At 42.8% G+C, this 21,448-nt stretch overlaps 1 protein-coding gene across 2 annotated transcripts in view; it reads left to right on the top strand.

The window, feature by feature from the left end:
* The window catches only part of DNAAF9 (dynein axonemal assembly factor 9), a 130,946-nt gene that overhangs the window by 62,967 nt on the left and 46,531 nt on the right, over positions 1 to 21,448 (top strand). For both annotated transcript variants that reach the window (XM_081795316.1, XM_081795315.1), the window contains exons 15-21: positions 628 to 672; positions 1,042 to 1,087; positions 4,543 to 4,654; positions 5,223 to 5,293; positions 6,229 to 6,279; positions 7,414 to 7,501; positions 18,306 to 18,409. In XM_081795316.1, the coding sequence (XP_081651442.1) occupies positions 628 to 672; positions 1,042 to 1,087; positions 4,543 to 4,654; positions 5,223 to 5,293; positions 6,229 to 6,279; positions 7,414 to 7,501; positions 18,306 to 18,409 (517 nt within the window). The remainder of the gene's footprint in view (positions 1 to 627; positions 673 to 1,041; positions 1,088 to 4,542; positions 4,655 to 5,222; positions 5,294 to 6,228; positions 6,280 to 7,413; positions 7,502 to 18,305; positions 18,410 to 21,448) is intronic.

Below are 21,448 nucleotides of genomic sequence, written 5' to 3' on the forward strand. Positions count from 1 at the left end.
TTTCCTCAGGGCCTTGCATAGGCCACTCAGCCTCTCCAGGACAGGCTACCTTCCAACCCCAAGGCCTTTTAGCCCCGGGTATACCTCCCAGCTGGAGGAAGGATTGGCAAGGAACGAATACCGGGCAATAGGAGAAGCGTCTCCCATGGCCAGCCCTCCATCTGGAGCCCCACTCCCTTCTCTCCACAAGATCACTTTACTGAGTACCCTCACACTACATCAGATTAGCAAACCATCTCCCAAGAGGAACTCAGGATTTGGCCTCTGCTTGGGCTCTGAGCAGAGATGGCAGCTTGACCCAAAGGTAGTAAAGAAGAGCAGGATTAGGACAATATGTCACAGCTGTCATAGCTATGGGGCAGGAGGCCGTGGGCCACTAGAGGGTCTTCCCAGTCTGCAATAGACCGTAGTTCTGTCACATGGTTCTCTTGTGCTCTGTCCAAGAGTCAAGGCAGCCCTGAGAATCTGCACAGAGGAAGAGCTATGACGAGTCAGACGCTGGCCCCACACTTGGGAAGGGTGCCATGAGGGCCCAGCACAGGTGCATTGCAGCTGTAGGTGTCTGGGGAGGGCACCAACGCTGTGGTCACCAGGAGCAGACTGACTTCTTTTGTTTTGGGTCTACAGCTCCAAGATGACTTTTCATATACATGCTGTGAATAATCACGGAAGGTAAGTGTATGTTTGTGGTGCATACTCATTTGGGGCAAGTTTTAGAAACGAAGAAGAGAGAGGCTGTCTTGTAACTGCTGATGTGGGTGGTCTTCATAGAGTTCCACACCTGGCAACAGCATTATGCCAGGGTTGGGCTTGGGGCTGGCTACATTCATCTGAGACTTTCTGCCCTGAGTGCTTCCCACTGAAGCATCGGGCATGGGGTAGGAGGTGGACCTGATTCCCTCCAGCAGCCTATGTACTAATTCTACTTACATGCAACCCAGTGCCTTGAAAAGCCCTGAAAGAAATCTAGGTCTGTGGGTTGCTGCCAAGTTGAGAAAAGAGAACATTGTAAATGTAATACATATCTCTTTCCTCCTCTAGGATTGTGCCTCTGGACAGTGAAGATAGCTTATATTTTGTGAAGACGGTAAGCAGAGCTGTTTTAAGTCAGCTGGCAGAGAATGGCCTCTAGAGGGACATCTGCAAGGGGTGAGATAGGAGGATGTGGGATTCTTGGGCAGTCCATCCCTTACCTGAGGAAACTGGTCTATTCGCAGGAGCATTTCTGCTGCAGAGGGAGTGGGGAGCCTGTGCTTTCTGAGGGTGCCCAGGCAGCTGTGCCAGGCCCACCACATCATACCCCCATGCCTAGGCTCCCAGGGTCCAGAGTCTTAGCTGGAGTCTAGGACAGACACTTCTTCCTAAGGTTAGGAAGGCTTCCTCTAAGTGACTGTGATTGCTCTGACCTCATATGGAAATGTGAGCAGAGGACAAGCCTGCCTCAATACAGGCTGAGTTTTCAGTGGCTTCTCTGTGTTCCACAGCCTGTGCTGATACCCTTATTAACAGGGGTCTGTGAAAATTAATAAAAACAAATAGATAACAACAACAACAACAAAATGGGGCCTAAGCCACCAGTGAAGAGGGTGGTCAGAGCACAACTTTCGGACCCATGTGCTGGGAGCACACTGATGGGCCATTTGGGTGGTTTACAGATGTAGAAATATAGGTCCCCAGGTGAGCTGACTGGCATGGCCTAGGGGAGCAGTTTCTCGATTAGTTGCTCCTGGTCACAAGCCAAGTCCTCCGTTTATCCCAGTGCATCCTGATGTGTAGATGATCGGCAAGCAACGCGTGAGAGGATAGTGGCCCATCCAGCCAAGAGTCTGGTTGAAATAGATATGGGCACAGATTATGCCTTGAGTCTGTTCTACGGCTACTGCCCAAGCCTTAATTCCAGTGAGCTTTTAGTCACCAGGAACTTGGTGCACAGGTGTGGATGATTCTGTGCAGATGCATGCCCACCACCATCACCAGTGGAAAACAGTAGTGTTATCTAAAGAAAGTAGTACATGGGGCACCTGGGTGGCTCAGTTGGTTAAGCATCTGACTTTGGCTCAGGTCATGATCTCACGATTTATGGGTTTGAGCCCTGCACCGGGCTCTGCGCTGACAGCTCAGAGCCTGGAGCCTGCTTCAGGTTCTGTGTCTCCTTCTCTCTGCCCCTCCCCCACTTCTGCTCTGTCTCTGTCTTTCAAAAATTAAAAAATTAAATTTAATTTAAAAAAGTAGTACAAGAGGGGTAACTTTAAGGTTGTAATTTCTCTTTTTATAATGTATCTGTTCCCTCTATCTGTCACCATTTCGTATTGATGTTTGTTTAGATTTTATTAATTGACATAATCAAGATGCTAGGAAATGCTTTCTGATATTAAGTGATAGTACTTTATCTCCTTGCCAGACGTTAAGCCCTGACTTCTCTACTTAGACTGTCGTGCAGTGCTTTGGAAGGTGCTTTGCACAATAGAAGGTAGTCGGGAGTCCAGTGGAATCATATTATTGTGTTAAGTATGCATTCAGCAGCCGCTAATGAAATAAGAAAGAAGAGAGAAGTTGTTGTTTTCAGTCCAAATCCTGTCCTCCCTTCCAGGCTGAGATGAGGTTCTGCCTTTTAATTTTCTCTCTCCCCTTCCTCAATATCAGAAGCCAAATATGAAAGTAAGGTATTGGGTATAACCCACAGGATTGTCTTCCTGATTGATCTAGGAACCAAAGTGGTATTCTCATTGCCACTTAAGAGAGACCACATAGCCCAGGAAGGTTTTGTATCGTTAGATGTTTAAAATTCTTTGGAGCAGATTAAGATAAAAAACCTCAGTTGTCAGACCTACTCAGAAAGCTAACTAAAACAGGGGCGCCTGGCTGGCTTAGTGAAGTGTGTGACTCTTGATCTCAGGGTTGTGGGTATGAGCCCAGTGTTGAGTGTAAAGATTACTTAAAGATAAATCTTAAAAAAAAAAAAAAAAAAAAAGAGGGGCACCTGGGTGGCTCAGTGGGTTGAGCATCCAACTTCAGCTCAGGTCACGATCTCACATTCCATGAGTTCAAGCCCCGTGTTGGGCTGTGTGCTGATAGCTCAGAGCCTGGAGCTGGCTTCAGATTCTGTGTCTCCCTCTGTCTCTGCCCTTCCCCTTCTCTTGCTCTGTTTCTCTCTCTGTCTCTTTTTAAAAAATAAAATTATTTTAAACAAAAATTTATTTTAAAAAAGAAAAGTTAACTAAACTATAAAAGCCTACCTGTCACTTTTGTACATTCTTTTTTCATGATGACATGAGAAATTAACAACTTTGGCTTTAACTCTGTTTTTTTCCTCAACTCTTCTGCTGCTTTTTTGTGTTTGGGGATCTAGCAATTTCTTCAAGAGCCCCAGGTCTCTTTTGTCTCTGTGCTGCGGGTGGTGCAGGGGTCCCAGGCAAGGACAAAGATGTGTGAAGGTGGGCTCTGCTTCAGGAGCTCTGCACCTGGGCATTCATTCAGCAACGTCAGACCAGGAGGAGACGGTACCTGAGAGGGCTCCTTGTGCCACTCATCATGTCCCTCACCAGATTTTCAATCTTTCTAGACCCTGGCTCTGGCTCATACTATTTTCTGCATTTCTTCTGCTAGATTCCTCCCTCCCCCCCCCCCCGCCCCCCAAATTGTTCCATTTTCATTAGTTTTAATATAAATTAGGACTTACTTACCAGATATTCAAGAACTCTGTTGCTCCAATTTTTTTCCAGCCTGCTGAAGGCTCTATTTTATCTTGCCATAAAAACTTATATAGTTTTCTTTTAATTGGTAGTGAAAGAAGCATTTGCAGGTGTCAGTATATACCCAGAAATATCCATGAAGACTTGTGTACTAAATGATTGACTACCTTTCCAGGCTTGTCCAGAACTTGAGCCCAAACCAAAAAAGGAGTTGGTGAGCGTATTGATATGCCAGGATGTGAAGAGTACGCGAGGGTACAAAAAAAACCCTGGAAGAAACGCCCTCAAACTCTGAGAGGCCAGGGCCTCATCACAATTAAGAAGGAAGGCTGTTATGTTTCTCTTAGGGAAGATAGACAATTTGAGGGACTTTATAGAAGAAACATAAAAATACTCCACTGGTCCAGAGCTCCAGGATGGCTTATTCAGTTAAGCATCCAACTCTTGATTTCAGCTCAGGTCATGATCTCATAGTTTGTGAGTTCAAGCCCCACGTTGGGCTCTGCTTTCTCAGTGCAGGGCGTCCTTGGGATTATCTGTCTCCCTCTCTCTCTGCCCTTCCTGCTCACACTTTCTCTTAAAATAAATAAATAAACTTTAAAAGAAAAATGCTCCTCTAGCCCAAGTGTGTCTCTGATGCAGCGGCAGTTGCAGAGATGCCTGGGTAATGCTGAGGTTCTCTCCCAGTTCTGAGATGTAGTTCAGGATAACTTTCGTTTTCCTTAGAAACTCTTGAGTATTCTTTTGAAATGTGCCTTAAAGCAGCATTTTGTGGTCTGTTTCTTAAAGGTCTCTCCCTGAAAGTTTAAGACTGACAACTGGCCTAACTCTGTTTTCTCATTTGATATAGGCTTGTATGACTGTCTATGACATTCCTGACTTGCTGGGAGGAAGGGGGTGCTTAGGGTCTGTGGTCTTCTCAGAATCCTTTTTGACATCTCAGATCTTGGTTAAAGAAAAGGGTAAGTGTTTATAAGAGGTCTTTAGAAAGCAAAACTTGAGTTTTTTTTGTTTGTTTTGGCAAAATAAGTTATATATAATTTCATAGTACATATGTATATATAAATCATATATAATAATTATACATTATTGTATATTGTGATCTAATTATACATAATGTGTTATTAACATTAATATATAACATTATTTTCACATATACAGCCTTATTGGTAGTTAGGAAGAAGCAATTTTAAATAACAATTAGATCCTTTTTTTTAACCTTTGCACTACCTTGATAAAAATTAAAAGTGTAGATAAAAAGGACTGATTCCCAGGACTCTTCATTTAAATGTGTAATTCTATTTGTTGTAAGAAAAGTAATAGAGTTAATATCACAGGGAAAACTTTATTCCTCCCCTCTTAGTCTCCCTGTCCCCAGATGAGGAGGTTTTCAATTTCTGAGGGCATAAGATTTTGTATACTAATAAGAGGATCCCTCGCTCCTGAGAAGGGGAGGGGGTGTTAGCTGTTGGGCCTACAAGGTGGGCCAGGTAGTGAGCAGTAACTAGCATGTCTGTGGTCTTCCTGCAGATGGCACTGTTACCACAGAAACCAGCTCCATAGTCCTGACAGCCGCCATACCCAGATTCTGCTCCTGGCTGGTTAGTGTTATTCATCCAATGGAAGTGGACTTAAATGTGGAGAAATCGGGGAGAACATCTGAAGAAGAGCCTCTTCATTAGGTCCCTGGTGGGGTGTCAGATCCTAAACTAGCCGTTGTTCAGGAATGGAAGTTTTTATCTGAGGCTCTTTGTGTTTATGCAAACGAACCTAGTTTCTTTAACTCTCTCCTAATCTTGGGAAAGTGCCAAACAAAAGGAACTAAATGATTTCGGTCCCTGTTACATTATTGAAAGAAAGACATTAACACTTTCATGTTCCATATGAGGACACTGAGGCTAAAAATTGACCAGCCTGTCTAAAGTCACACAGATAGTGCGGAATAGATCACGTGGCTCCTTTCTCTGGTCAGAATGGTTGCTGCTGAGTTTTTACAGCAATGATTTCTCTATATGTGGAAGGGTCCCATCTGCACCAGTGGGACTTGGTCTGAAACTGTGGTGCCGTGGGACACAGAAAGTATGACAGTAATGAGTGAAGTAATGGTCTAAGTACCTATTTTAGACTCTGTTTATATTGTTTCTACAATTCTGACATGGAAAGGGAAGAATCAGCCTCAGAGATGAACACATTTAAAGGAGAAGGCACTCAAAATATTTTAATATGTTCTCTTCCCTTCATCCTTACAAATAGTTGTTTTTCCCTGAAATATAATTGGAGACAAAGACATCATTTCCACATATTGTAGGCTCATTTAGCTGGACCTCAGGTCCCAGTGAGAGAACCCACCATGGCTTTGGGCTCTAAGACTTGATGACTGGCAGCCAGCCAACTCTGCCAGCCATCAGGGCCTGAGAGCATGGGATTTGGTCGAGGGGCTGCCCTGTCTCCTGGAAATATTTGAACATGGGGGAAACCTAGCAGAATTTTACCCTTGAAGTAGGAAACTGAAAATTTGCACTCCTCTTGGATACAGGTAGAAGATAATGAAGTAAAATTGTCTGAGAAAACCCAGCAAGCAGTTAAGGTAAGCAGCCTTTTTATTCTTAATGTTAACATTGTATCAAAATGAAATGTAAACAATTTATGAAGATAATTTGGAATATTTCATTGTAGAGCTGATCTGAAGGATATGTTCCTCTCTGTCTCAATTCCTGCTTGCATTCTTCCCCTCCTGGCAAAGCTCTAGAAATAACCATTTCTCTCTCTCACTGCCCCTCCCCTGCTCACACTGTGTGTCTCTCAAAAATAAACAAACATTAAAAATTAAAAAAAAAAAGTAGGGGGGGGCTGGCGCCTGGGTGGCTCAGTCAGTTGAGCATCTGACTTCAGCTCAGGTCATGATCTCGTGGTCCATGGGTTCAAGCCCCTTGTCCGACTCTGTGCGGACAGCTCAAAGCCTGGAATCTGCTTCAGATTCTATGACTGCCTCTCTCTTTGCCCCTCCCCCACTCATGCTCTGTCTGTCTGTCTCAAAAATAAATAAAAATAAACCTTAAAAAAATTTTTTTAAATAACCATTTAATGGGATGCACAGTTAGAGGGGATTTGTTCTGGCATTTAGGCCTTTTGGTGTGTTGTGGGTTTTTTTTTTAATGTTTATTTATTTATTTTGAGAGAGAGAGGAAGTGCGAGTGAGGGGAGGAGCAGAGGGAGAGAGAGAATCCCAAGTAGGTTCTGCACTGTCAGTGCAGTGCCCAGCGTGGCCGTATCTCACGAACCACAAGATCATGACCTGAGCCAAAATCAGGAGTTGGACGCCCAGTTGACCAACCTATCCAGGTGCCTCTGGTGTGTTTTTTTTTAATCTCCCTGTACTATTACAAGCAGATCTCAGGTTGACCTAGACATATAGAACTGAGAGGTCAAGGCTTTGGGCCAAGGAGAACTGCTTCTAGTGGCTAGAAATCCACTGGAGCATGAACAAGCATAGCAGGCATTGGTGCCTGGACTCAGAGAGGACCTCACATTCTTTTCTTCGGCACAGGTCAAGAATGCCAGTAACATGACAAAGAGCCAGGCAGTGCCAGAGGTGTGGAAGAAATTGGGTATATCTGAGGCTACTAAGCAGCTTTGTAGATAGACATATGGGCAAAACTTTTGATTCTGTGAATGTTTATGCTATAAATCATTTACTTTTTGTGATTGCTTGTTTTTAAAGGGGGATGCCTGTTTCCTGGGCACTTTTCTAACAGGAGGAGAAGGAGCATATCTTTATTCCAGCAACCCACACTCCTGGCCTGAGGAAGGTGAGCCAGCCGTTACTGTTCTCCTCCTGACTGTGTCTGGGTTCCTCTTCTGCAGGTATTGGCATGGGTGTTGTGAGAAATAATACATCAGATATTTGAAAAGACTTGTTGCCATAGAAGTATTTTCCTACAACCTTTCTCCTTTTATCCCCCCATTTTGCAGATAGGAAACTTGTGCTCTGAAGGGATGGGCCCAGAACCACAATCTGGTCCTCTTGTTGCCTCCTGAGGATTGTTCTCAGAATGGGCTAGAGCAGTAGCATGTTCAGAAATGGAATCTGTGGACCAAAGTCTGGATTCGTTTTCTACTGCTGTATAACAAATCACCACAAATTTAGTAGCTCAAAACAATACATGTTTATGATCTCACAGTTCAGTAGGTCAGAAGGATTCATGTTAAGGGTCTCATAAGGCCGAAGTTAAGGCATCAGCTAGACTAGACTCTTGTCTGGAGACTCTGGGGAAGAATGTGCTCCCACGCTCATCTAGATTATCAACGGAATTCAGTTCCTTCAGACTGTAGTACTAAGGTCCCTGTCTTTTTGCCAGCTGACAGCTAGGACCATGCTTAGCTCCTTCTTGCAGAGGTCTCCACCCTGTGACAGCCCTCCCCCATCTCAGCAATGAGAACCTCCCTTGTGTTGTTGAATCTCTCTTATGCTTCTGTTCTGTATAAATTCCCTTTCTATACCAGCCAGAGAAAACTGCTTTTAAAGAGCTTGTTGTGATTAGAAGCCCACTCAGATAATTTCTCTTTTGCCATATAATGTTACATGAACACAGGAATAACATCAGGAGATGAAGGTCATGGGAGCCACAGTCTACCCTCTGGCCCCCCATTCATCCCTCCCACGTGCAAAATACAATCACCCCTTCCCAAGGGCCTCATTTCATTATGGTAATAGTTCAAAGTCCTAAATCTCACCAGCTCACAAATCCAAAATCTCCTCATCAAGATCATGTAAATCAGGTGTAGATAAGCTCTGGCATGTAATCCAGTAAGTACAACTGAACACAAGTCCTCTCCAGCTGTGGCCCTGTTGAACTAAACAGACCAGTTATCTGCCTCTGCCTTCCCAACACCCAAGGTGGCACTGGTATAGGATAACAGTTACAGACATTCAGCTTCAAAAATGGGAAAAATAGAAAATAAAAAGGAGTCATCAGCCCAAGGTAGCTTTGAAATGCAGCTGGGCAAACTCCAGAGTCTGGATTAGGTTTCAAGGCCTGAGAATAGTCCTCCATAGCTCTGATCTCTGCCACCTGGGCTCTTGGTTTCAACTAAACCCTTAGTGTTCCCCTCTGGGCTTGTGGCTACACCTTGGTCATCCTTCCTTTTTCATAAAGGTGGCACTTTGTAGCTGAGTTTTATCAGCCTGCTTCTTGCCAGTAGAATTTTGAGAATCCAGTAATCTCTTTTGATTTACACTCTCTCTGTCCCTTTCAGTCCAAGCTGGCAGTATTTTCTGCTGACCCAAGATTCTCAAGAACCTTGTTGGTTTTGCATGGATTTCTTGGGGATTCATTCCATGCTCCTTTTTGGTTTCCCCAAAATAACATTTTCTTAGTCCTATTCTTTCTCTGGTTGATACAGTCATTTTGTAGAGGAAGAGTTGTGACTTACTCCACAAATTTCTCAACCTCTACTATGCAAATCCCCTTTCTGGATAATTTTTTCTCCTTGAAAATATTTTGTCCAGTGGCAAATTCCTCTCTCTCTTCTCAGATTACTGGCTCAGCTTCTGCTTCTCCGTTCATGGAGGAGACAAAGCACAAGGAGTTTTGGTGTTCCACAAAATGCTGGGGGTAGTGAGTAATAGCATTTGCTGTCATGCCTGTACTACAGCCCCTGGTTGCACTTCTGCCTATCTAGATCTTGGTGCAGAAGACCGGTGTTAGGAACCCTTGTTGAGGGCAGCGGGTGCGTCACAGTGCCACTAGCCTTGGGGCAAGATTGCATAGTGTTTCAGAAGCAAGTTGTAGAGGCAACACAGAGGTGGTTGTGCTCTGTCATAGTTGAGCCAGTTATAATATTTATCAAGGATGTTTGCCAAAATTAGTTTGCACCTTCTTAGCAAAGGGCCTCGTTAGAAAAATAATTTTAAATTGTATTGAGTTTTCCTGCAAGATTCAGTGTGTCCTGAGGTTTCCACATAAAGGGCACAGCCAGGGATTTCTGGAGCCCTATTAGTCACACTCTTTTGAGAGTGCACTCTTAGTTTCAGAGGGAAATGTAGTTTGAATTAGGTGATTTTCTGAGGCAGAAAAATTAAATAGGAGCAGAGAATTTAAACAGGAATCTCCTCTATCTATCTGTTAAGCTTTTTGCCACTTTGGAGCTCAGGTCAAGCGGGGCTTCGAGTTTGTACCACTTAGGGCTCTCTTAAGGAAAGAGAACACAAAACATGTAGGGCTCTTCTCGGGCCTTGGAAGGGGGCTTGGGCAGGTGAGGGGTTCTGAAGCTTCGGTGTCATTAGGGTCTTGGTGAGTCTCTCTCTCCTTGAGACTATGATGAGCTTGAAATTTATCTGTTCCCATTCCCCAAAGGCATTTAAAAAGCTCTTCATGTGGGAGGGGGGATGGTCTAAACGGGTAAGGGGCATCAAGGAATCTACTCCTGAAATCATTGTTGCACCATATGCTAACTAACTTGAATATAAATAAAACCATAAATAAATAAAAATAAATTTAAAAAGCTCTTCAGCATGCATTGTCTTAATTGAGCTTCTTGTCCTGAATCCCATAAGTGAAAACTTGACTGAGGTTACAACTGCAAGTTCAGGTAGCTCTGGAGGGTGGACTAGGTCTTTTTTTGTTTCTTTTCTTTCCTTTTTTTAAAAGTTTTTATTTTATTTATTTTGAGAGAGAGATCGAGCAGGGGAGGGTCAGAGAGAGGGAGAGAGAATCACAAGCATTCTCTGTGCTGTCAGCACAGAGCTGAGCTGAACCCAAGAGTTAGACGCTTAACCCCGAGCCACCCAGGCGCCCCTCACAGTGTTTTTCTAAAATCTGGACCAGGTCTTCTGATTCTCAGTCCAGGGTTGGCATTTCGAACTACATATAGACAAGAATAGTACTTTCTTTACTTTGAAATGCTTCCAGCTTTGGAACCTTTTTCCTTCCCCAGTTAGTGACTTCTGCATCATAGCAGCTTCCTGTTCATTTATGTCCTTCATGTGTCCTTCTCTTCCCCACCCTCAGGGTGCCCAGCTCCTAATCCTCAGGAGCCTGCTTAGGGTTTTACCACATATGCCTATATCCCTAAACAAAGTCTTGTTTTTGAGTGTAACATATATAATCACACACTGTGTATTCTTCTGGGACTTACTTTTTTTTTTTTTTCTCTCACTATTCTATTCCTGAGACCCCCCAGATTATTATGGGTAGCCATATAGTTCATTTACTTTCATGGCTCTATAGGATTCTTTTATATGAAAATGTGCTGTTTATTCTTTGTTGATGGTTTTTGAGGTTATGGTTTTTTGCTATTGCAGACAGTCCTGTCATGAGCCTTCTTATACCTGTATCCTGGTGCACATGGCACCAGGAAGATGCCTTAAAACACAGCTTCCTTGCCGTATAATCATTGATATATGTTGTCTCAGGCCCCTGACTTTCCTGTTACATTCTGGCTGGTTGGTATGTTGGCATTTCTTGAATGTTTGCCACTTTGATTGCTATTGTTTTTTAACTTACCTAGCTGTAGAATTTTCTATGGTTTGCCTCATAAGATTTCTCTGCACCACGGAACTAGGGGGGGAGGTCATGTTGATGTGGAATGTTGGGGTTTGGAAGTCAGTGGTCAAGAAAGAATTCTTGAGACATCTTCAGTGCAAAAAGGTGGTTTTATTAAAGCACAGGGACAGGACCTGCGGCAGAAAGAGCTGCCTTGGGGTTGTGAGGAGTGGCTGATTATATACTTTCGAGTTGGGAGGGAGGTAGGGATAAAAGTAAGTCTTTAAGGAATTTGGAAGCAAGAATTCCAGGACCTTGAGGGGCTAGCTGTTGTTAGGATAAGGTCATTTACTACTGTCTAGTAAAACCTTAGTCATGAAACCCTTTAGGTATATATCAGTGGGCCATATGTTTGGAGGATGATTGTTAAACATATATCTTGGAGGAAGGTAGACATAAAGGAAGTTTCCAAAGGGATTTTTTACAGGATCATAGAGGTCTGGCTAATGTCAAGCTAAGGTTGCCTTTTGCCTTTAGCAAAGTATTAACATCGAGGCAGCTAAGCTCCTTGGGGAGGGTTACTCTGCCTGTCTCTAGTACCTGTCACTGGGTTGTAAGTTATAAAGAAGTTTACTTTTTTTCTTTTGCCTTTATTCTCCACATCAGTGTGAATAGCCCCTGGCTGAAACACCACAGATTTCTCCTGTTCTCACCAAACTTCAGTAGAATTTCTCAAATAGATGCTTCTCAGTTTTGTTATACAACTTTGGTCCATTAATAGAGTCCTTAAAAAGTTGTCTTAGCAATTAGTCTGGTTTCTTTCCCTCTCTGTTTCTCTGCCCAACATGGGACTTGAACTCACGAGCCCCCAGATCGAGTCGCATGCTCTACTGACTGAGTCAGCCAGGTACCCTAACAGTTTCCTTCTTTCTGGAAAGGTGCTGCTCCACTTCACTGTCTTCTCACTTGCATCATTCCTGACCAGAAATCCACCTCTTATCTTTGTTCCTTTTATAGAAGTTATCTATTTTTCACTCCAGCGGCTTTAGAAAGTCTTTCTTTTTGTCACAGATTTTAAGCAATTTTATTTTTATGTGATTTCATGTGGTTTTTTTTTTCCATCTCCCTTGTGCTTGGAAATCATTTTGTGTCTTGATTGGATGGATTTAGTTTTCCTCAAATTGGGAGGGGTTTTTTGGCTTTTTTTTTTTTTTTTTTGGCACCTCCTATTCTCGGGGTCAAGTTGCATATCTTTGCTGCCTGGAGTTGCCCCACAGGCCCCTATTGCTCTGTACAATTATTTTCAGTCTTTTTTCTCTTTGTGTTTCATTATGCATAGTTTCTATTTGTATGTATTCTAATTTACTAACCTTTCCTGCACTGTTATGTTTATTAAATTAACATTTGTTAAGTGAAGCACGGAGTACCGAAGGGTGAGCCAAGTTCAACAAAAGACCATGAAAGAAATCGAAATAGAGAAGTTTATTACTCACAAATCTTGAAGGAAGTACACGCAATGGCATACCTTATGCCTCCAAGGGCACATAGGAAGGACAAAGCAGAGTGCAGACGGAGAGGCAAGACCTGGGACACATGCCTTTATTAGGGTAGAGTGCTTTGGGGTTCCCAGGCTAAGTCCAGATTGGTTAATTCAAACCAAGAAAGCAGGGTTTTGGTAAGCACAAGGGGATAGCCCTAGAAGGCAGGGAAGACTTTTTTTTTTTTAAACGTTTTATTTATTTTTCAGACAGAGAGAGACAGAGCATGAACGGGGGAGGGGCAGAGAGAGAGGGAGACGCAGAATCGGAAGCAGGCTCCAGGCTCTGAGCCATCAGCCCAGAGCCCGACGCGGGGCTGGAACTCACGGAGCGTGAGATCGTGACCTGAGCTGAAGTCGGATGCCCAGTGACTGAGCCACCCAGGCGCCCCCAGGGGAGACTTAATAACAAGAGCTGTTGGGGAAGTCATGTCAGGAACTTACATCCTCTTGTGACTCTACGGGCTGCTGCATAGGGCTTGCCTGATTTTAAGCCCCTTTTCCCCCAGGCCTCTTGGCCAAACAAAATGTATACGTAGGCAGCAATATCCTGGAGTAGCTTAGCTAAACTTTGACAACTATCTAATGTCATTAATCTCATTTAGTGTGTTTTTCTTCTCAGACATTGTATTTTTCATCTCTAGAAGTTTGAGATATTTTTTACATCTTTTCATATCTCAAGTTAACATGGTTCAGTCTTCTAGCTTCTTCAACATATAGGATACCGTTATATTAATTTTTTTAATGTTTATTTTTTGAGAGAGAGAGACAGAGAGAGAGAGACAGAGCATGAGCAGCGGAGGGGCGGAGAGACAAGGAGACACAGAATCTGAAGCAGGCTTCAGGCTCTGAGCTGTCAACAGAGAGCCCGGTGTAGGGCTTAAATTCACAGACTGTGAGATCATGACCTGATCCAAAGTCAGAAGCTTAACCAGCCAAGCCACCCAGCCCCTATAATAATTTTTTTAATATACTTTCTTCTAGTCTTATCTGGCCTTGCTTTTAAACTTTGTTAGCCAGGTGGCAGAACAGCATTTAATTTAGGGCTAATTTTACCCCACTGCTGAGGCAGAGGCCTTCTGAGTACTCTGCCAGACATCCCTGTGAAATATGAGGCTTTCTGCTGTGGGTGGTGGGAATGGGCAGAAAGTCTTATTCAAGGTATGGGTTGATGTTCATTGTTTTACATAGGAATATCCAGTTTTTCCAGTACCATTTATTGAAAAGACTCCTTTTTCCTCGATCTGTCTGTGTACCTTTGTTGAATATCAGTTGACTGTACGTATTTACTATTTCCTACAGGCTTCAGTGAATGGTTGGCTCTCAGGCAGCTCCTTCATTGTCCCTGTAGGGCTTTAAAGAACGCGGGGTGTTTTTTTCTACTGGGCAGAGATTGTTCAGCATTGAGGCACAGGGACGCCAGTCCCATCGGCACATGGGGCAGTGGACACATCCTGAGAACTCTGGTTCCCAAGCTGAGTCCCACCCTCCTATGCTGGGAAGACCTAGGCAGTGGGCAACTGCTAATCTGCTGACTTCATTCTGAACCCTCTTGTGTGTTCCCTTGTGTCCACATGAAGCTAGCCAGGGATGCCATAGAGAGAATGTCCTCTGCAGCACTTAACGTGAATGGATTATATAGCTGCATATTACCTACAGCATAGATGACTCAGGAACAGATGTTGAGAGTAGTAAGCAAATCACAGAAGGACCATTTATTAAAATTCTATTTATAAAGGGGCACCTGGGTGGCTCAGTTGGTTAAGCGTTCGACTTTGGCTCAGGTCAAGATCTCACGGTTCATGAGTTCGAGCCCCACATCAGGCTCTCTGCTGTCAGTGTGGAGCCTGCTTCATATCTTCTGTCTCCCTCTCTCTGCCCCTCCCCCACACTCACTTGCTCTCTCTCTCTCTTAAAAATAAACATTTAAAAAATTTTTAATAAAAAAATAAACGTAAAATTCTATTTATATGAAAGCAAAACAGATGAGACCAAATAATAGTTTATAGATACACTGAAATACAGTAAAATTATATGGAATTCGGGGTGTTGGTTCCCTCTGGGTAGAAGAGAGAGAGCCATTGAGAAAGGACATTTGGAAGGCCTCAAAGGTACTAGCAATGCTGGATTTCTTAGTCTGAGTGGTGAGTGTACGGGCGTTGAGATTTTGTTGTTATTGATTTTCTTTAAACCATACGTGTACATTTCACACACTCTCACACAGAATGAAAATTATCCAGCCATTGTATCATAGTTCCTCAGCAGTGATAGATGTTCCCTCTTCACACAGGCTGGACCACTGGAGGAGTTTTCTTTGTACAGCCAGTTTTCTAAAGGAGGAAAAGCCAAATTCTTCATTGGCACTTGGTGTCTTGTTTGCCTGAGGGCTCATCCTTCTGTTGGGTCCTGGTGATACAGAGGTCAATCAAAGACAGAGCCAGGCCTCAGTCCCCTGCTGCTTCTTGGGTAGTGAAAGGGAACTTGCTCTTACTTTGGGTTTTTAGACTCACAGAATGGAGAAGGAATGAGAGAAGCCATTCAGTAAAGGCACTGGGGATGAGACAAGGAGCCAAGGAGATCTCATCAGGAGTTGGCTCCCATGGTCACTGAGAAACCCCTACAAAGGCATTTCCCTTCAGACTGAAGTCTGACAGTCATGAGTCCAGAGCAGATACTGGAAGTGTCTTTACTTCATGTGGATTAGGATCCAGAGACCAGGTAACAGGCACTGGGCCACCCAGTGAGTCACATTTCATGTGTGCTCTGAGGATAATGAAAGTTACTGCTCCCAGAGCCAGGCCGAGGGGTCGCTGTGACACAGGGCAGTCTCTTTGCGCCAGTACTAAAATCAGTTTCTGTTTACTGTGTTCTTGCCCTGGGCCAGGCCCCAAAATGAGTGCTTTTCCAACACTGCCTTATGAATTTCTGTCTTCGTCTTTTCCGTTTTATTTCAAGCTTGAGTCTAGAGAGAAAGGAAATACTGGAGATGACCTCTCACATCTGTGCTCTTTTCTGGAAGCTTTGGAAGGATGTTGAGATTTGTCTAGGAGGCCTTTGAGTGGCACTGTTCTTGCTTCTGAGAAGCGTCTTGTTGGAGCTACACAGGTGGAGGGTGAGCCCAGAACCTGGAAGGGTACCGATACTAAGCAGTAGTAGGGGAGCAGTTCTTAACCTAATACCTGTTGACCTCTCTTTTCTCTGTAAACAGTAGGTAGAGTTATCTTGTGGCTAGAATCAGTGAGGTCACGACATGAGGAGAGTGCTGAAAATCTCGGCTGGGACTTGGGGGAGCTACTAGAGGAGCTGAGAGAGCAGAGGAAGGACTGCGGCAGCGCTGTGGGCCTCTTGAGGCTAAGAAGCAGAGAGAGCACATCGTCAGATCAGCCGTAGGGAGCCATTTGGAGAGAGCCAAGTGGGGAGAAGCCGGGTAAGAACCAGAGGGGCCCAGGTGCCACAGTGCCTTGGCTGCACTGCACATAGTTCTGTCACTTTGGGGAGAAACTTCTCTAAGCTTGTGTCTCCCCATCAGTCCTGTAAGAAGAAGATTACTTGTTAAATTTGTTGGGAAGATGGAAAACTATAATGTATATGACGTGCTTGGTGCAGTTAGTGTAATTAGTAAATACTGAGCAGAATCTGTTCCCATCCCCTTCCCTAAGAAAACAGAAGTTAAAGTATGCCCTGTCCTGGAAGATCTGCCCTAGATGTGGGTGAGAGGAAAGTCAGAAACTTCTGAGCAGTAGGGGAATACTGGGGGCCTGAGGTTTCAAAGGCTCAGTGACATCAGAGAATAAGATTTGGGAAGTGAGATAGCAAAAAGGATGATAGGATGTTGCACTCCAAGAGTAGGTTCTGGAGCTGAAGATTTCAGAGGTTAAGATGTTCTGGGTTCTGTTTTACTGCTGTGGCATTGGGATTGAGGAGTAGTGAGTCCAGAATGGGGTGTGGGTCATCCCCTGGATCTCTAAGAAGGGATGGAAGTCTTGGTTGTTTGAAACATTGTGGCATGATTAGGAGGGTAGTCATTGTGAGCATTGAAGGGAAGAAAGGGCTTCTGTGTCTGAGGGAATGAAAATATTGTGCCATCATGGAAGGGAATGGTCTGGGAGCAGCCGTGAAGAACCTTGGCACTGATACAGGATGAAGCTGGGTGGTGGGTGGCTTCTATTCAAGAAGCCTATAGGGCAAGCCTATGTGCAAAAGAGGTCAGGCTCTACTTGTTAGAGGTTGTGAGGTTTATAGGCCTTGAACCTGGATGCTTTAAACTGGGCAGCTGCTGCTGCCCCAGATGCTAAGGTTAGCACTATTTCCCTCTAACCATCTAGTTTGTCTGTTGGTATTCAGCCTCCAAACCTTCCTCTTGTACCTAAAAGCTGCCTCTACCTGCCCTATTTCTTTTCATGCCCCATTAACATGCACACTGCAGCACACTTACTCAGGCCTTCTGCCTCCTGAAACTGCACCTCCTCAGGAAAACTTGAAGTCTCCAAAATTCCTCACTTTTGCCTTTGTTCTTCTTGTCATTACAATCTCAAGCTTTGGGGCTGCATTCCTAGAGCTACAGCTCAAGGAATCAGTCCCTCTTCTTTGTCTTCTGCCCTCTGTGGTCTTATGGGTGCTCTGGGTGCTTCATCTCAGTTTCCAAACCCAGCCTTAACACTTGTCATCTTAGCTCTCCATCCTTTCTTGGTCTGCCCCCTAGGGCCCATAGTGAGCGATTCTGTATGACCTTGACCACCCAGAAAACAACAGTTCTCCTCAGACCTGAATCCTCGGAACTGAAGAAACCACATCTAGTGTCTACATCCCACCCATCTTTTGTGAATATAGAACAACAGGTCTCTGGTGTATATAGAATCCCCTTATTGCCTAACTCAAATATTCCTTTGCTGGCCACAGGGACCCTTAGGCTCCCTTTACTGTCCTTCAGCTGAGACTCTACTGCTCTTGTTGGGCCTTAAGTAAGGGATGTGGTCTCTTTAGAGCCAAGCCACCTTCTGCCAAAATAGGAGGAAGCAGAGTTTATAAACTCAGCGATAGAACAAACATACCCCAAAGTCTTTTTCAGTGTGTTCCCGTAGAAGACACCCACAAGTGAATGTGAATTTTGCCTCTCCCCATCAGCTGATAACTTACGTGTTTTTTCTAATTTGTGTACAAAGACTGTGATGCCTCATTTCTCTCTGAAGCTCTAGGAGTGTACATCAGCTTCCCCAGAGCACGGGGCTCAGCATAAAAATCATGTAACTTGGGGTGCTGGGTGGCTCAGTCCGTTAAGCGTCCAACTTCAGCTCAGGTCATGATCTTACAGTTCGTGAGTTTGAGCCCTGAATTGGGCTCTCTGCTATCAGCACGGAGCCCATTTCAGGTCCTCTGTCCTCCATCTCTCTCTGCCCCTCCCTGGCTCGTGCTCTCACTCTCTCAAAAATTAAATAAATAAATAAAAACATTTAAGAAAAATTGTGTAACTTAAGCATTACAGATACTAGTCTCTAGTTACCACTGTGGTTTGCCCTGGTACCTGTAAGGACATTGGGATCTAGCCCCCAAGATCCAACCCTCCAGCTCTGACCAGCTCTTTTTTCCTTCCAGGGAAAGTGCATTTCTTCTCTAGTGGTCTTCTGTTTTCTCACCGTCATCACGGAAGTATAGTCCTTTCCAAGGATCACATGAATTCCATTTTATTCTATGATGGGGTAGGTGTTTTACCAGTCCATGGCTTTGATGTTCAGAAGGATACTCACACTTCTGAGGTGACAACCAAATAACTCCCTGTCCCTGTTCTTCCACCATGGGGCAGGATTGCCAATAATTTAATTTATTGAAGTATACTTTAAATACAGTTAACTATATCCATTTAAAGTTTTGATAAATGTATATACTTGTGAAACCACTATCACAGTCAAGATACAGATGACTTCCATCACCCCTAAACTTTTTTAATGCTCTTTTGCAGTTCATCTTTCCCTCTACTTCTGGCTTCAGGCAACTACCAATTAGCTTTCTGTCACCGTAGATCAGTTTGCAGTTCTAATATGGGCTCCTGGATGGCTTAATCAGTTAAGCATCTGACTCTTCGTATCGGCTCAGGTCATGATCTCACAGTTGTGGGATCAAGCCTTACATTGGGCTCTGCACCGAGTGTGGAGCCTGCTTGGAATTCTCTGTCTCCCTCTCTCTTTGCCCCTCCCCTGCATGTGTGCACACACACTCACTTTCCCTCTCAAAGTAAGCAAATAAAATAAAATAAAATAAAATAAAATAAAATAAAATAAAATAAAATAAAATGTTACATAAATGGACATCATACATTCTGTACCCTTTTGAGTCTGGCATTTTTCATTCAGCATAATGATTTTTAGATTCACCCATGTTTGTATCAATAGTCTGTTCCTTCTTATTGCTTTATTGCCGAATGGTATTTCATTATTTGGATATAACATAAAATTTATCAGACTAATTTATAATTTGAAACTCTAGAAAGTCTCAAGAAGAGAATTTACTAAAAAGTAAAAAAGTAAACTGGATAAAATGTTTTTGGTGATTAGAACAAATTATTTTCTATTAATAATTCTGTCTTTATTAACATGAAGTTAGTTAGCAGATACATGGAAGTACATCAGAAACAGCCTCACACTACCATGTAAAAACAGTAAATTGGCAAAGAATAAATAAAAGGTTCTATTGGCAAGGAGAAATGCAGTAAGTAATATGAATGTCCAGCCATAGGGGTGGCTTTAGAGGATAGTGGGATGCAATCTTTGAAAATATTCACAGATAGTTTGTAGCAACTTGGCAGGTGCTGATGGTAAATGAAGTTTTAAAAGCAGGGTCCTGGGGGGTGCCTGGCTGGCTCAGTCAGTCCAATATGTGCCTCTTGATCTCTGGATTGTAAATTGAGCCCCATGTTGGGTGTAAAGATTACTTCTCTCTCTCTCTCTCTCTCTTTCTCTCCTTTTTTTTTTTTTTTTTTTTTTTTTAAAGTTTATTTATTTTGAGAGAGAGTGCACATGCACAGGAGAGGCTGTCAGCATGGAGCCTGACTTGGGGCTCAAACTCATGAACTATGAGATCATAACCTGAGCTGAAATCAAGAGTCAGACTCTTAACCGACTGAGCTACCCAGGTAACCTTAAAGATAAAATCTTCAAAAAATAAAATAAAATAAAATAAAATAAAATAAAATAAAGTAAAGTAAAGTAAAGTAAAATAAAAGCAAGGTATGGAATTAGAAAGATAAATACAATTTTGCACTGCCTGAAAAAGGCAAGTCAGTAAATGAATAGGAAAAAAGACTAGAAGGAAAATTAGTAAGATGTTAGATGTGGTTGGGTTTAGACTATGGAACTTTGGATTGATTTTTTTTTTTAATTTCTCTTTCTATTTTTATATTTTTTCAAAATTTTAATTAGTGAACATGTTATTTTTATAATGAAAATAATTTTTTAAAGAAGCTTTTCCCTAAGATCAGGACCAAGACAAGAATGCTCATTTTTGCCACTTCTATTCAATATAGTATTGGAAGTTCTAGCTAGAGTGGTTAGGCAAGAAAAAGAATTACAAGGCATTTAAATTGGAAAGGAAGAAGTAAAATTATCTCTCTTCACAGATGGAATGATCTTATATGTAGAAAACACTAAAGATTCACACAGAAAACCTGTTAGAATTAATAAATGAATTCATCAAAGTTGCAGGATACAAAATTGACACCAAAATATCAGTTGTATTTGTATACCCTGGTAATGACCAGTCTGAAAAAGTTAGTAAAAAAACAATTCCATTTACAATAACACCAAAAAGAATGAAATAAAATACTTAAGAATAAATTTACCCAAAGAGGTGGAGACTTATATGCTGAAAACTACAATGCATTGCTGAAATTAAAGAAGTTCTAAATAAATGGAAAGACATCCCATGTTCATGGGAAGACTTAACATTATTAAGACCACAATTCTACCTAAAGTGATCTACAGAGTCAGTGCAGTCCCTATCAAAATTCAATGGCATTTTTTGCAGAAATAGAAAAACCCACCCTGAAATTCATATGGAGCCTCAAGGTATGCCCAAACAACCAAAATAATCTTGAAAAGAGCAAAGTTGAAGGACTCACACTTCCTGAGTTCAGTACTTACTACAAAGCTACAGTAATCAAACAACCGTATGGTATTAGCATAAGGTCAGACCAATAGAATAAAATAGCCCAGAAATAAACTTTTGCATATATGGTCAAATGAGTTTTGACAAGGGTGCCAAGACCATTCAGTGGGGAGGGGCAGTCTTTTCAACAAATGGTGCTGGGAAAATTAGATATCCACATGCAAAAGAATGAAGTTAGATCCTTACTTTATGCCGTATACAAAAATCAACCAAAATGGAGCACAGACCTAAATGAAGAGCCCAAACTACTAAACTCTGAGTATAAAACACAGGAGCAAAATCCTCATGACTGACCTTAGAGTAAGCAGTGATTTCTTGAATATGACACCAAAAGCCCAGACAACAAATGAAAAAATATATAAATTGGACTTCATCAAAATTGAAAACTTCTGTGCATCAAAGTACAAGTGCAAGAAAGTGAAAACAACCCACAAAATGAGAGAAAATATTTACAAATCATGGGGTGCCTGGCTGGCTCAGTTGGTAGAGCATGCAACTCTTGATATTGGGGTCGTAAGTTTGAGCCCCACATTAAGTATAGAGATTGTTTTTAAAAAGATTGTAGGGGCGCCTGGGTG

Source organism: Panthera onca, chromosome A3, assembly GCF_046562875.1.
Source record: "Panthera onca isolate mPanOnc1 chromosome A3, mPanOnc1 haplotype 2, whole genome shotgun sequence".
Lineage (NCBI taxonomy): Eukaryota > Metazoa > Chordata > Mammalia > Carnivora > Felidae > Panthera > Panthera onca.